General features: G+C 39.3%; 1 protein-coding gene across 1 annotated transcript in view; it reads left to right on the top strand.

The window, feature by feature from the left end:
* Positions 1-17,025, top strand: part of NID1 (nidogen 1) — a 37,720-nt gene that overhangs the window by 13,849 nt on the left and 6,846 nt on the right. Inside the window, exons 11-16 of the mRNA XM_026844586.1 lie at positions 1,224-1,367; positions 2,099-2,221; positions 8,818-9,042; positions 9,681-9,853; positions 11,832-11,958; positions 16,839-17,010. Of these exons, the coding sequence (XP_026700387.1) occupies positions 1,224-1,367; positions 2,099-2,221; positions 8,818-9,042; positions 9,681-9,853; positions 11,832-11,958; positions 16,839-17,010 (964 nt within the window). The remainder of the gene's footprint in view (positions 1-1,223; positions 1,368-2,098; positions 2,222-8,817; positions 9,043-9,680; positions 9,854-11,831; positions 11,959-16,838; positions 17,011-17,025) is intronic.

Raw genomic sequence — 17,025 nt, 5'->3', positions numbered from 1 at the left:
CTTTCTGGAGCTACAGCTTTTTTATGCTAGCTGTCTGACTCATTGGATAGCTTTAGAAGAGACTTGTAAATAAATCCTCTCATCTGTAGGCTGAGGAATGAGAGGACTTGGGGACTCCCTTTAAGCTCCAAATCCAAATCTTATGCGTTTATAATGCAGTTCTGAATAAATTATTTTGTAATCTGAAACTTACTTCATCAGACAGAACAGATAGTCTAGCAATTATGTCATCTCCTTCAGAGAAATGGAAAAAAACAACTGTTTTCAGATCTGTCTCTGATAGCAAATTTTTATTTCCCTGACGATGCTGTGGTAGATTCCATCTGTGTACTGTGGTGAAAGGAGCATTGTAGAGTCCCAGCTCAGTCCTCTGTCAACTCCTTGTAAGAACTGTGTAAATAAAGCCTCAGTGGACACTGCTACAGCAGCTGGAATTCTGTTCCTAGATGTACACACTGCAAACTCATGTATTTTCTGGACCCAAAATTTTTGTAGTATTTGCCTCTTCCTATTTTAAATACCATGGTTTCCTTTCCTCTTCTCTGACATAACAGGTAGGTATAGGCAGAGCTCCAGTGACTACCTGAAATAATTTCTGTGTAAAGCAGTGCGATGCCTCCGGAAACACTGCTGTCAATGATGAGAAAGCTATTAAAAGCTGCAGGACTGGTCCACAGCTTCCACAGTTGGTCAAAAATCTCTCCAATAGTTGACAAATGTGTTTCCTATTGAGTGAGTCACAGCTCCTATCTGTGGCCAAGTGACGACAGCCCTGGGTCAGTGCTAGGTTAGTGTAAAGGGATATCTAATAATTCCCAGTACAATGAACTGGCCACTTAGATATCATGTGCAATACCTCTGTGACATGCCTTACATTTCTTCATTCAGGACTGCTTTTTATAAACAATACTGTCATGGGTATTAGGATCTGTCACTGCAGTAGCTTTTCTGCCCTGTTCTGTAGTAACAAATATCTGTAAAATGCTGAGGACAATCAGTTCCTTGTAAAACATTAGTAAGAAGATTTAACATCAGTGAAAGGGGAGATCTTGGCAAAAAAAAATTTCCCAACACCCAAAACAAAAAACTCAGTGTTCTTGTTTCCTTTCTCTGCTGTATGTTTTTGCAGCTGTTCTTATCTCCTCATAAACTTATTATGAGCCTCAGACTTTATGGAGGAAAATTCAAATTTCCCTCTCCTCTCTTGTACATTTAACCTGCAGCTATTGAATATGCCATAAACCATTGCCAGACAGGCACACACAATTGTGACATTCCACAGCGTGCTCAGTGTGTGTACACCGGAGGGTCTGCCTACATCTGCACATGCCTCCCTGGTTTCTCAGGAGATGGACGTGCCTGTGAAGGTTTGTAGCACCATTTCTTGGGTTTTTATTCTCTTTATTGCTCAACTTGGCTGGTCATTGCAATGTCCTATAGTTACCTGTGATTTAAAGTAGGAAATTTCATAGCTTAAGTGCCTCAGGCAGACATTGCATTAAGCTTTTGTTCTTTCCTCCACTTGCTTCTGAATTCACCCTTCAGTGTTTAAGCTACAGAAAGATGCAGGTGATGAAGTAAATGCAGAAATTGCAGTAGTTGCAGTTAGCAGACCAACTCTTCATCTGCTGGAAATGTTTGTACTGCATTGGTTTATATCACTAAGGTGGTGATACATGATGCTTAGACTATGTAAAAAAAGTTATATTCTGTTTCGTCAGTTGGAGTGCAGTGGGGTAGCAGCTTTACCTAGCTACATGTTAGAAACATTGCTGGCCATATCCTGCTTCTCTTGCTGTTTTAACTCTTTTCCTTGAGAAACATGGGCATATATTTCTAAAATAATCTGTGATTTAATAGTTACCCATTGGAATAGCAGAGCGCAGGGATTTGCTGAGACCTAAAATAGATGCATGTTTGGTTTTTTTTCTTTCTCCTTTGCATTTCTGTATAGACGTTCTTCCAAAGGTCTGCAAGTCTAACTGGATATCCTAAAATAGGAGCCTGAAAGTAATACAGCAGGTTTGCACTTTAATTCAACACTCTGCTTTGTCCATCAGACGGAACAGTTATCTGAGATTGATCTTTTCTTTTACAGATGTAGATGAATGTCAGCAGGGCCACTGTCATCCAGATGCTTTCTGCTACAACACTCCTGGGTCCTTCAGCTGCCAATGTAAGGCAGGTTATCGTGGAGATGGTTTCCGGTGTGTGTTAGGAGGTAAAATTTTATAGTTCTTGAAAGTTGGACTAGAAGTATAATTTGGGAATTGGAGGATATATCTTAATTTGGTTCCTCTCTAGAACAAATTGCGTATTGTCTTATTGGGGTCTTAAGTCTTTCAAATTTTTAACTTCACCAAGCTTGTGTCAAAATCTGTATCTTGACTGTTATCACTTTTCCATGATATCCTGTTCAGTATCCCATTTTACATTTTGTTTGTTCTATCCTCAGCAGTTCTCAGCCCCAAGCTGATACTGTCTTTTGAAGTTGCTTTATGTAAAGGTTTGACCACAGATTGATTTGGCTTGCATACACAGTAGTCACTTATCATAAAACATATGGAACTGTTGGCAATGTAAAAGAAATGCAACAATTACAGGATAAAAGTGAAGGATGAGACCAAAGTATCTGTACTGTTGTCTGCAGTGGTATCTAGATGCCTACATGTCATGTATAGCCAGCAAAAGTCCAGAAAGACTAATTCCAGTTTCGAACTAGCACTTAGTTGTTTCTGTATTTACCCCGTTTGTTCTCTATTTAGCAGAAAGTTCTTTACTCTCCCACACTTCTGTTCTTGAATTGTATTTTGGGTCTTGAAATATAAAACTCCTGATCTTGAGGGTATGCTTAAAAAAAGAATGTAAGGAACACTGAAACATAAAATAGCACTGCTATGGTTACTTTACTTCAAAAGCATGCCAAACCTATGGAACAGCACTCAGGTTTTGCAGAACAGTGAACACTTTCATCCAGGAAATACAGCCTAATTTCTGAGTATATTCAAACCCAATTTTCCTGCTTCTAAGATTCTCGCTGTTGGGCAAATGACCCTGCACCTCTCAACAGACTGAAACTCAAACTGTACAGCCAAGATTAAGAAAGAGAAAGAAAGTAAGAAGCAGTATGACCGAGGAGGAAGGCTCTCTTTATAATACAGTTCTGCACTCTGGTCTGCCTTAATGATGTCCAAAGTATCTGATGATTCAAAATTGAGTTTGGGTTTGTTTTTTTCTAAATGGTGTATGTGCTGGCTTAAAAGTGCTTGTCTGCACGGCACAATACCACTACCTGATGCATTGCCAAAACTTAATATTTTTCTTCTGCCACTATATTCCCTAAGTCTGAGTTTCTGACTTTTTTTTTTTTTTTTTTTTCCACAATTGGATTCTCATGTCTTATAACAAAAAGGCAAAGAATTGTTTGTAGGAAAGGCATAAAAAAAAATCCCAAGACCGTTTCTGTTTTTTAGGTCATATTTACATGACTCTTCATCATGTGTTCAACAACATGCATTACATCGAATCAAGCACTACAAAGTGCTTGTAGACTATTCTAACATAAGTATATTATAGGCGGTTTTGCAGTGTCTAATTCTGAAGTTCTAGCTTTTGCCACTTTGTCAGTCTTTCAATATTACTTTTAACTAACTTTTCATGCGTGAATGCCCATGTGTATTTTCGTTTTAATGCCAGATGAATGAAGTACTACCTAGTGTTTCTGGTCTGTGTCAAAATATTTAGCTAACCCACCAGCTGGTAAAACCAGAATCCTTTTTCCTAGAGGGGAACCTTGATGTGAATAACTTGAAGCAAAATCAGACCTTAAAGCTTCCAGTTCTTCAGGGCAGAATTATAGAGGCAGAAATACTGCTTTTATGTCTGGAACATCCCCTTTGTAGCAGAAACAGGTGGTTTAGTAGACTGATACTTGAATTCACCCAATTAACTTTATTACCAGGACACAATTAATTTCTTCTGAGTATATATAATAGCATACTTAAGTGGGGGTTTTTTGTTAAGAACAACACCTTCTTACCTGCAGTGCTTAGTGTGTCTGCTAAACTGCTAAGCACAGTGGACTATTTTGTAGTAGCTTTATTTTTTGCTGCTTATTCTGTACACTTCTTGACTTTCCATACTCAACACAGTTGTATCTTGAATGGGTATCTTTCTGCGTCACGGCTTTAATGGTAGTAACAAAATATTTTTGGCGAGTTTTGTTGTATCTACTGTTTTAGTGGGTGGGGATCTACCAGGTTTTCTTAGTCTTCATAATGCCTTTCTGATTTTCTTTTTTTTTTTTTAAATACTGTTTAGTACTACCAGTAGAAGACATGCTTTAGAAACACTTGTATCAATTGGCTCTGCCATGAAATGTTCTGAACAGAAAAAAATCTGTGTTGATAAGAAGTCTCACTTTTGCTGAATCCTGACTGAAGTACAGAGTATCTGTATTGCTCTGCTAGTCTGCAGCAACGGCAGTGTTTACAACAAATTTAGCTACTCCTCCCTTCTCAGAGTCAACAGAGTCAACAGAACAATAGCTGCCCTTGGGAAGTCATCTGTTGCTAAAGCTTTAGTACTTTTAAAATGGATATATCCAACAGTTAATCATTGCCAGGAGATAGAATCAAAATATACTTTCTGAAGCCTAGCAAAAAGCAGCTTAGTTTACTTTACCACCCAATTTGTAAAGTAAGTTGCTTCAGAATTGAGATCCCAGATGAGGCTGTATTGTATTCAGCTGTAATTAGAGACACTTTCTTCCCCTTTTCACCTACTAAAGTTTTGATCTAATTAGCTTCAGTCAAGTAACTGAAGTTTTTCAGTGCTACTAACGACCAGGAAAGTTTAATTCATCCAAATACTCAGTTCTTTTTGGTGTACCTATTTCCGATCCATGGGTACAATTGCTTTCTTGTTTGGGGTCTCCATTATATGAAACCTACTGTTGAATCTTACAACTGCTGAACAGCAGCTCTTGAAACAAGGAGACTAACAAGTAAAATGGATTTGAGTCACACACAAGAGAATGTCTGTAGGAGTGAACCGGCAGGTTAATGAAAGAGTTAATGATGCTGGAATGTCCCACTGCTCACAGCTATTAAGAAAGTCTGTACTTCATTATTTCCTCACGCTTCATTTTTCCATTTCAAAAACCAGATGTCTGAGTGTTTCTACCCCTGCAGACCCCAGACACTGTTTACTAAACAGAAAAAAATCTAGATTCTTGGAACTAGAGATCTGACTGTTAAGAGCCATTCGCTGGTCCTCTGTGTGCAATCCGTTTCACATGAGAAATATCCTTACCAGGACAACACTGTAAGTGAAGGATTACAAATGAAAATGAAGGGACAAAGGGAAGTGTGTTATTTTGTTTTGATTTTTTTTCCTCTTCTTTTTTTGGCAATGTCTGAGAACAGCAATTAAAAATGTCAGTATAACCTCTTATGATATGTCAGGAATAAAGTGATCCACATAAAAAATTAAACAGTACTCTTTGGTTACATACTGATTCTGGACACAGTTTTAAATCACTTCTGGCTTCACTTTGTGAATGAAACCCTGTTGGGATAGTTATATCAGATCTTTAAAAATTTTGTCATGCTGTTGCACAACTAAATGAATTTGGTTTAGTGTATCACACTGTAATCCCCTGGCAAAATGGAAGGGAAGGAGTCCTATACATCTCTGTATCTCATCCATAAATCATTTTCTGCAGTGCTGCTGCAAGAGCTTTCCTTTATGACCAAAAAAGACTTTGAATGTTTGTATATGTCTTTTGAGTTGGGTTTTTTTTTCCCCATTTTGTCTGTTTCTTCGGTTATGTGGGAAATGCGTTCATGTGTTTTCTTCATCTGGCCCACTTTGCATATCGATGCTATTGCCATGTCATTTTTTCAAGTTTCACGATATATTTCAGTGGCTTTTAAATTCCAGTTTGCCACTGGTTTAAGACATTAAATACAAATTTATTTTTCCGAGGAAGGGTATGCATTTAGCTTGAGTTCAGAATGCACCGTTCTAAGTAACTTGTGTGTTCTGTGGTCTGTGGAACATAACTTCATCAGGCCTTTCATCTGTGTTCTGCACTACAGCTTCTCTCTTAGGAGCCCTTTTCTGTACACTGGTTCAAATTTTCACAGTCCTTTTGAACTGTGGTTATCAGAGCTGGACCCAGTATTCCCTGAATCATCGCTCCAGTCCCACATTGCTTCTCTATACCTGTGCAGTGTTCCCTGGGTATATGCTGAATTCTTATTTATACCCCCTCACAATCCCTACAGCATTGAGCTGTGTGCTGGCAGCTTATCTTCTCACAGTTATCTGCTGATAGCTGAGATCTGTTGATTACTTTTTTTCCTGGTTGTGGTTTCCAAGATGAGTCTATATTTAGAGGCTGGTCTAAAGTGTATAATACACTAATACAGTGTATTCCAAGATGTGTAACTTTCCATTTGACTGTGTGAATCTACTTGTTGTCTTTGTTGAGCTCAGTTTACCTAGTGATGAGGTCCTGTCCTTCTCTTGTTTTGTGGCCTGTTTCTCTTCCACAAATGATGCAACTTATGGTTGTATATTCTTCTCTGGAATCCTAATGAAGGGATTACATTTCTTAACAAGGAAATTTGAAACCAAGACTAAGGTAATACGAGAACTTACTAGAAATATCATTACTTCGTGACATTTGTCCACTGAGTCATGTGATTTTTTTTTTCAGGTTTTTTAATAATTTATCAAATTAAGGCAGCCCACAGTATGGTGCTTTGTTTTGAAAATGATACTGTCCGGTGGTCATAAGTAGAGTGCCATAGGGAAACGCAAATCTATTAGGTCATTGTGTTCCCTTCATCAACCAAGCAACAACTGCATCAAAAAGCAGTGAGAACAGATTTTATTTAATTTTATAACAAACGCTAAAGAGTAATGTTTAAACATAGGTACCGAAAAATATTGAAACTTGGTCCTGCTGTTAATAATGGGCTGTTGCCACTCCCTTTCCTGCATCACTGAAGATTACCCAGGTCTTGCTCTTACTGTTTTTTCATTTCTGGCAGTACAAACTAACCCTAGCATATACCATGTTTCTCATAATTGGTATGATCATTTGGCTTGGCTTTCAAAGGTGTGTTTCAAGAAGGGTAAGAACCTCTGAAAAGCAGACTATCCCAACCAGCTGTCATCTGTAGCTAAGATTATTGTGCCTTCATTGCTGCATAGGCTACAACACTGGACTGGGATTCAGCACTTTTTTTCAGATGTCTTTAAACTGTAAGCATAGCAATCTTGCTCATGATTCAAAGATAAAGATAATGAAGGCTTTCCTTCAGGGTTTGGTTTTGTAGGTTGATTCAAGGCTCTCCACTGCCCACATTAAAGCTGATGCCAAATATTTCAGTTGTTTAGAGTAAGCTGTTCTCCAGATATTTGTATTTCTCTAATTGTGTCCAGGTGCGTGAAACTGGTCCAAAGCTTTTGCTTGCATAACTAGTTTAAATAATAATAAAAACCTGTCCTTCTTTTTTGTATTTGTATGATTTACACCACACTAGTCTATGAGCGCACAAGATTTGCTTTTTGCTCAGCTGAGCTGGGTCAAGTCTGAGCCACACATAGCTAATGATGTCCACCAAGCAATGTAAAAACAAAGAACAAATAAATGGAACTGTAATGTTAAAGCCTCTTCAGCAGGCAGTTTGTGGTAAGTATTTCTAACTGTCTGTAGAAATCGTTGACAGGAAAAAGATAGTCTCCCATAATTAGAGCTCTTTCTCTCCCAATGCACAGAACCCTTTAGGCGTCTCAAGTATAAAGTAAAACTAAGCCAGATATATTTGTCTAGAGAAGGAAGAAAATTATTTTTATTGTATTCTTTTAATTTCCTTATGTTTGGAATCTAGGATATATTGATCCAGATGATGTTCCTTACTGCGTGACAGCTAACACCAGAAGATGTATATTTTAGTCCACACTGTTTTGTAAAATTGAAACCAAAAGAACCGAATCCCTGAATCTCCTGATAATCTGGAAAGTTGGTCTTTCCTCTGTAATCTATACAGTAATACATATGCATGCGGTGTAGCCATTGTGCATCATATGTTTCTCTGCATATATAGCAGAATACCTGTTTTCAGTATAGCCTTACTTATGTGCTTTACCAGGGACTGAACAATCTGTCCCTGCAATTCCTTTCTTAGGTCCAGAATATCAAATGCATGCTCAGACTTGATAACTGAATTTTGAAAACCTGATACACATCAAAGCAGTGAGTTGTTTCACTTACCAGGTTCTGTAGAGAGCTCAGCATCTGCCTCATATTGTGGTTTTCTCATGTGGCTCTGAAGTGAAACTTGATTTTTAGCATTACAAAAAACCTTTTATCCACTGTATGGCCTGGCTAATTATCATGTTTGGAGGCCCATGGATAATTGCCAAATGAGTAGACATCATGTTCGAAAGTCGAACAGAATGTTCTTGCTGATGTGCCTCAAGGAGAAAGAGTGTTTTCCAGCTTCTGTTTGTGACCTTTCATTGTAAGAAGTTGCAGGGGGGCTGTTTGTTCTGTTTCAAACTAGACAGCAAAAGATAAAATGACGTAAATTTAAGGCAAATGTGTCACGCTTATATAGGGCGGACTGTTCCTGGAGGTGCACTGAAGGCATACATCTTCAAGGTTTGTAACAGGGCCATGGTCCTCCAGCGGTAAGAATACTTGCCTTGTAAGTGGTCAGCAGACATTAACTGTTAATGGAACACAGCTATTAATTAAAACAGAAATATTCACTGGTCTGGTTTTGGGTTTTTTTTTCACAGAAGTGGAAAAGACCAAGTGCCAGCACGAACGAGAAGTAGCTCTTGGAAGTGGAGGCGCTTTCTTCTCAAGGGAGATAAGAATTGGTCACTTTATTCCTCAGTGTGATGAGCATGGGAATTACCTACCCACTCAGTGCCATTCTAGCACTGAATATTGTTGGTGTGTGGATAGGGATGGAAATGAGATTGATGGTACCAGGAGCGGCCCAGGAGTCCAACCACCATGTAAGTGGCTGAAACACTTGTTTCTTGTGGGTGTCTCTCCATCCAAGTGCACTGTCTCCCAAATGTGGGCTTGGTCATGCCCATGACATATAGCAGTGACTTGGAGCAATGCAGATCTTTGCTGTCCCAGTGACGATATGCCTCATGCTGCAACCCTTCTGTAACTCCAGCATACACTTTTCCTTTAGCCAGGACATCTGGACAACTGTGGTGAGCCTCTGAATAAGAAGATGGTTTTCTAACTTCTTCCCTGCCTTGAAACCTCCCAGAAGGGCCTCTGGGAGCTGTGGCAAATATGAATGTGCGGTAACTAACTTGCCTCAGGAAATGAAGGATGTTCCTTCCTACATCTTCCTCACTTCAGCTGCAAAATAAGATAGGTTTTTCTAAACATTTGAAGGAAAGAGCAATTACAGAGCTGAACATGAAAAGACCTATTATGTCAATTGCTCCTTCTCTGTCAGCCAAGGGGAAAAATTCAGAAGCTTTCTGCATCTGATTATAGTTATTAGTGTCTGCTTATAGGGCTGTTTCCTTCTAAGAAGTCTGACTGTAATTGTGTCTCTGCAAATAACAAGGAGCCTGGTTATGCTGTAGGAGCTAATTTTTTCCCCATCTGTTTCCTTCTCTCTAACAAGGTCTGAGCACAGCTGCTCCTCCTGTTGTTATTGGGCCCTCTGTTCGACCAGATACAGTACCTCTGCCACCAGGAACGCATTTGCTCTTTGCCCAAAGTGGTAAAATTGAACATGTTCCACTAGAGGGAAACAATATGAAGAAAAATGGTGCAAAAGCACTCTTGCATATTCCAGTAAGTAACCAACTATACCAAGTCCATGTATTTTAGAAGACTTGATGAGGGTGTTTGTCTGCTCAATTTGATAAGTTCCAAACTTAATTTTTACTCTTGATTAGAATTTCAGTATCCCATCACTTTGTCACTGAAAATGCCTGCCCCAATTAGTCAAAAAGCCTGAAACTGTGCTATAGAAAAAATGATTTGCCATTAAAGAACAACTCATAAGACAAAAATGTATTATGTGTGATCTCACATGCCTCCAACAGCTCATTGTATAAACTCTCCTAAACTCACATTTCCATTGGCTTTCTGACTCTGGTATAAAAGTCTAGGAAACCTACAAGAGCAGCATGTGGAGAGGCCATTTTTTTTCTCTCTTACTCCCTCAACATTTTTTTTAAGTCATAATCTCTTCCTGTTTTTCAGTCAGTTCTCTGCACTTCTTAGCTACAGTTATATATAGATTATTTGTTTTCCTCTTTTTTTTTTTTTTTTATTTGCATCTTTCTCCATGTGCTGGCCCAGTGGGTGGTGAATCTTTTTCCCACACTTCTTGCTACTGTCTTGAGAATCTTTTTCCCTTGAAAATGAATTCTTAATGCTGAGAACCTATCTTTTACTTCATCTGTGACACACACCAACTCCTCTCACTTCCAGTTTCATCACATTCCTTTGTTTTGCTCAAAGCTTGGGATTTCTGTTTTCATTTCAGTGTTACTGTATTTATAATAGATGGCAATACCAGGTAGCATACTGAGCTCTTTTTTACATTACTGTGAATATTTAGTAGACTAAATACTGACTAAATTACACAGATTCAGTTCAGTAAATAGTGCCACAAACTGTGCTGTGATGTAAGAGCAAAACGAAGCTTTTGTCTCTTGTCTGAAGTGCTGCTCCAATAACGTAAAAATAAAGTAAAATACTGTGTGCAAAATGGGGTAGTTAGTCTGATACAGAGATATGATTCTGAATCCTTGTCAGCTAGTCTCATTATTTATTTGATCAAGCTTAAATAAATTAATTAGAAGTATCTTCAGGAAAGAGCTTCCAAGAGATAAGATGCAACTCTTCCTTAAAACTTTCAATTCAAATAAAACTTTCAGTCTCTGCTAACAGTGTTGTCTCTGTGTTGTTGTGGTGGTGTGTATTTGCAAAGTGACAGTGCTTAGTGGCATAGAGGTGTTCAGATTGTTTTGTGACCTACAGCATTAATGTATGCTGATGTATAAGTGCATCTGTCTTAATGCATGATTTTGGACCAGATTTTTAAGAAGTTGCAGGTTACAAAAGCAGCAAAGGTGATAGATTTGGGAATCCATGTGAAATTACTGTTTTATCCTGAAAGTCTTGTTCATTTGCCTGGGAGGAAGGAGTTTAAACTCAAACTCTAGTCCTATCTTCTTCTGCCTGTAAAATGGTATTTATGTTCCTTGACCCTGAGCATATTTCCAGCAGAATGATTTAAGGAGTTTTTTTAAGATGTTTTTTCTTTTTAAAATATACTTTGCTGGAACTTTGATTCAAATAATGCGATGTAGGTAGCAGCAATAATGCATGGGTAGATGAATATACAGAACACAAGTCAGATTTGATAGGAGTCATATTCCCCCCTGAAGGGAAAGAATGAGAGGAAAAAGCAGATGAGGAAAAACACAGTAAAATAACATGAACTTTCTTTAAATGGATACGCAGATGAAGTTGTAGAAGTCAGACCAACTGTTCAGTGCTAGTATCCACAATGCTTCTTTTAAATAAGATAATGGCAAATGGTGTCTACTAGTTACAAGTGACTTATAATTGAAAGTATTTTTCTACGCTGTTGTACAATGACTGTCACCCAATTGTTTTCTGTACCTGTCCTCCCCATCTCTCACCTTTTCTCAAGAATTATTTTTTTCAGGCTTGAGACTTAGATCCATAAGATAGTGCTACTGGAAAATAATTGTTGTTTAGCAGAAGCTGATGTAACTTGCTTGTTGGCCAACAGGACAAAGTTGTTATTGGAGTTGCCTATGATTGTACGGACAAGATGGTTTATTGGACAGACATCAGTGGCCCTTCGATCAGCAGGGCTAGCCTGCATGGTGGGGAGCCAACAACCATCATCAAAACAGGTAACAGCACAAAATTCTTGCTGCTCCCTAGGAATGTCATTAGAGACTTGAATTTAATAATTTATACTCCCCAGGTGTTTCCTGAGGTGTAGCATTAGAAGTTGGTGTTATTTGGATAAACAGTAGCCAAAAAGTCTGGATGATATAAAATTAAAAATATCTGTTCCCTATGCAGTAGCCATTCACTGCCTTTCTGCTGCTAAGATAGGCAAGAAGTTGGTTCTCTTTAGATACACTGTTTGAGTCCGGAAGTGGGAGCAATATGTCAGTGAGATATTTCTGTCTTTATTTGCAGTTGCAGAGTACTGTACCTGTCTAACCATTGAGTGTCTTGTGAAAATCACTGGGGATGTTTTAACTGAAGGTTGAGGGATTTGAAAGATGAATCAAGCTGCTGCGGTGGTTTTAAAGTATATCCCAAGGCACTAACAGGTGCAGGGTTCAGAGCCTTGCAGTCTGGGCTTTGGACAGTGTCTCAGCACCTCACAGGAATGTTTAGAGGATTTCTGTACCAAATTACTGTCCTAGGCTGTGATTATAGTCTTGCTGTGTTTAACAAAACAAAAAACTACATCCTTTGGATGCTTTGTCACCTCTGGGGAGGAATCTTGAGGTAAGCCTGAGGTCTTTACTGCTCTCTGCCTCTGGTGGCATCCTTAGGGCTGTGGCTATAGTGGGGCAACGCAGCTAGTACTCTCAGGGGAAATCCCCAGGTCATGACATCCCAGACTTTTAAAGCACACTCAAAAACTCACTTTCCTGTGTCGAGGACTGGCTGTGCTATGTTGTACCAGCCTGGCAGCCTTTGCATAGCCCACCTCTTTTATAGGCATGTCTTGTCAACAGTGCTGATCAGAAAGGGTGGTCCAGCACCCTTTCTAAAAAGGTCCCATGTCCCTGGCCATGAAGAATGGAACATACAGGTAGGCTAAGCTCAGACTACTGTAGATAGATGTTACTCATGCTTGCAATGGTGCAGTGGCTACAAGATGCAAATGTGTGAAGCAGGAAAGTTATCATTAAAAGCTAAGCCATCTGCTGGGGTAGACCCATCATTGTTCAATATATTTATGATTTGGAAATGGGATGATGGAGGATGATGGATTGTCAGTTTGCTGTTGAATGGGTATTGAGCACTATCAAAACTAAAACTGACTGTAGAGTTGCACTTCTGTGTTCACATGGAATGTCATCTGTGGGTGTCTTTGATTTTACTTCTGACAAGCAAGGTAGGTAATCCACTGGCTAGATGAGATTTGGGTATGTGTAGTCCTTTTCTCTCCTGTTCTCTGCCTGTCAGCTGCCCACTCTGCTGAGAAAGGACTGGTGAGCAGAGAGGTTGGAGAGGAGGACCCCTGCTCTCTGCTCCTGGGCTTGGGGATCAAACAGCTGAAAGGTGGTTAGAAACTGTTTCAGCTGTGAATTTCTATGCCTCCCACAGAAAAATAAAAGTGAGTAAGCCACCTTGTTCAGTTTTTGCCCTTGGAGTTGCTCAAAAATTCTGAGAATTGGACTAGAGGGTATTGTGGGGTTACATGCAGTTTATGTCCTGTTCTTATACTCTCTCCCGCAAGACTCTGCTGCTCACTGCAGTCCATGTTCACCTTCATTAGAAGGGTAAGTGTAAGCCCATGCATCTTAACTATGAAAACCTTTTTTAAATGGAAAGGGTTAAGGGGAAGGACAGGTCTGGAGAACAAAGTGAATGGGAGGGCATTAAAAAAAAACCCAACAAAAATAGGTGGAGGCACTTTTTGAATACTAGTATCCTCACCTATGAGCCAAAATACTGGAAGAGGTCGCCCTTGCTTTAGATCCTTTGCAGTTGTTGTAACAAAATATTAGGTAATGATTTTAGATCAACCAGTTTTAAAACTCTACAATAAATTTGCTTAGTTTTCTTTGGATGTACCGAGTACCTCTGTCTGAAGTTTGTTTCTGAATAGCCAGTCTGCTGGGACTCCATATTAGGCTCTTAGGGGCAGCGCAGAGATGGAGACAGCTTGGATCCTACCATTGTCCTGGGAAGGGAGAAGGGAGAGCTTAGGCCCATCCCATACTATTTCAGCAATTATGGAGCTTCATATTTCTGTACAGCTTTATGGCTGAGACATTTCTAAGACTTCTTTTTCATGCCAACATATTTAATCTGAAAGGGACTCTAACCTGTAGTGCAAGCATGTTCCTGTACAACTACAAATTCTGTGAGGAAAGGATTTCTGATTTCCACTATTAAACTATTTTCTCAAATTCTGCACTTCGTAAAATGAGGGAAATTACTGTTGCTAAAAATTTTATGTGGATATGAATCAGTCTAATGAGAGTGTGTGTGCATGCATAAAAAATCTTGCAGTGTATAAAATATTTAAAAATATTTATGAAGTCTTCCAACTAAATTTATTTGATTTAGGTAATTCAAGATGCCCCAGTGCTACATTGGAACCTCATGGTTTTTATCTGCTACAAAAAACATTGTATGTGTAACGACATCTCATGATTTCTGTTGTTTGCATAGGAAGTGAATGCCATTCCTGAAGAGATGTTGAGTGATGTTGCACTTACTTTCTGCATGTTAATGGGCTCTTCAATAAGGAATCAGAACAAAATAAGGTTGAATATTCAGTATTTGAATGGAGGCCTTCTATGCTGACCAAAACTGAAACTTTAACATTTCAGGAAACAGGAAAATGCTTCCCTTTTAGAAGACTCATGAGAATTCTTTGTTTTGTTTTGATCTTTGCCTTTTTCCTCCTGTGGGCTGCAGCTGCTTTCTTCAGTTCACATGTATTTTTGTGGAATGCACTACTTTTTCGTTTGTTAAAGCTCTTGTGATCCAAGTTGCATTGCTTTGCAGAAACATGTTTTATTGTGGAGCCCCATCCAGTTCTCATTTATCCCGGCAGCTGTATAGCCTGTGGAGGCTTTCTGAGCTCTGCCGCTGTGGAGGCAGGTCAGGAAGGAACTTTCCTCTTTGTTGTAGTGCTTAAGTCCAATCAGCCGTACATGTCTGCACAAGCCTGTCCACAGGGACAAGAGCCTGGGACTATCAGGCCTGATGACAATATAGCAGGAACACATTTCTGCCTCTGGAAAGATGTGTGATACATGAAGCCTGTATATTTCCTTACCCCGCCAGGGGGGATAGTTTTTTCTGGCTCATTGTCAACCAGGCAGAAAACACATTTACTTTAGACTTCTTTGAATCTCTTGGTGTATAACTGAAGCAAGAAAACTAGTCAGGGAACAGGGACTCTTTTGCCTGCTGCCGCCTTCTGTTTCCAAAAAGAGGCTGGGAGCTCCTCCACTACCATTTAGTCAGTGATCTTCTGATCCCAGAGACTGGGGATGTCATCACCATCACCTCAAAAGGAGGCTACCCTCAGCACCGTTTGCCATTAGTAAGAAAAGGAGTAAGAACATTGGAGTGTCTGAGGTATATGTGAGGTGGTTTCTTGCAGATGACAGGTTTAGCTCTACAGAAAAACAAATTAGTAATGTGAAGTCAGTGTAACTAAGTTAAAGCATGCCTAAGTGCTCTTAGGAGGAGTAAGGAGATAACTGATTCACATTTACTTTCTTGGGCCACCCATGTGTATGAGAAGTGAGTCAGAAGCAGTGAGATACATCATCTTTGTTCTTTTTTGCTTCTTCAGCAATAAATATACATCCAAAATGTCATGTGTTCAGGTTAAGTGTGATAAGTGTAATCCACCTATGGGAGACAGCAGAGACTGTTTAAGCTATTGTGCAACTATTATTCATAGCAAAGTCACAGTAGCAAATTTTAGACAGCTCTACCCAATGTTCTGGACCAAATGCCTTTTCTCCAGAAAGGCTGTTTCTGTCACGTGCTGTTTATTTAATGGCTGTCAGCAAATAGACTTCAGAATTAATAGAAAACTAGTGGACACATTCTGTCATTCTTGGGTATTTACATGATGTGTGGATCTGCATTTGAAAGTGAGGGGTTTTTTTTGCTGGCTGGCATAAAGGGTCACTTCACCTCTTTCTGGGACTGACCATGTAAAATTATTTCTTTTTCTTTTGGAACTAAAATTGGACTAAAATTAATCTGTACCTGTCTTTGGCTTCATTGCATCCCACAGAGCCTGCCTGGTCTTTTTCAACAGATGTATGAACCTTGAAAAGTATAGAGCAGTTTTTCATGTGACTGAATTAAACCTTGGAGTGCTATATATTTATTCTGCATCCTTCATCTGAGTTCGAAATTACTAATGCTAAAGCAGTAAGGTCATTATCTGCTATTTCCTGTTGCTTTTGGAACAACTAACTGTCCAAGAAAAACTGGGTGCATACAGTACTAAAACATGTTCCAAAAAGGATTGCTCTGCAAAAGCAAAGAACTGGATCTAAATTCCATCAGTTAGCTGATGTTGTTATCTCTAGTGCTTTGGAGCTTAATTATCTTTTAAGTATTGCATCGGCTAAACATAGCATAAATCCAGTTTTCAGAGGGGTGCCATGTATGCCAGTACCAAAGAAAGGGAAATACTAAGGATTGTGAAATCTGTTCTAGACCTTGGCCTGCTAAGGAGGGTAGGATAAGATTATTGGAATCTCTGCTGTTTATTTCTCTTCTATCAACTCTTTTTCTGTGTCCGTGTCCCCAAGGAAAGCTTGCATGTGTGATGAGTTCCTTCCTTATAGCATTTGCCATCCTATGTATTTATAAAAGTTCTGTGTATTTAAACTTCATAAGGCAAAATGTGTGCTCCTCTTCCAAATGACATGAAGTAGCTTTTGTTGGACCACAGCCAGAAAACTGAAGAAAATATCTGAGTTGTTATGCTTATGAGGATGACATTATGTATTGGGAATAAATATAACGCCTAGGCATGTTTTCCTCTGTTCTCCTGCAGACTTGGGAAGCCCTGAAGGGATAGCTGTAGATCATCTAGGTCGCAACATCTTCTGGACTGACTCTCAACTGGATAGAATAGAAGTGGCTAGGCTGGATGGACGCCAGCGTCGCATCCTTTTTGACACTGGCCTGGTGAACCCCAGAGCAATTGTTGCGGATCCTATGAGAGGGTATGGATATGTTGC

The sequence above is a fragment of the Athene cunicularia genome (assembly GCF_003259725.1).
Source record: "Athene cunicularia isolate RWA chromosome 3 unlocalized genomic scaffold, athCun1 chr3_part1, whole genome shotgun sequence".
Classification (NCBI taxonomy): Eukaryota; Metazoa; Chordata; class Aves; order Strigiformes; family Strigidae; genus Athene; species Athene cunicularia.
This window is presented reverse-complemented; position numbering and strand designations above follow the sequence as displayed.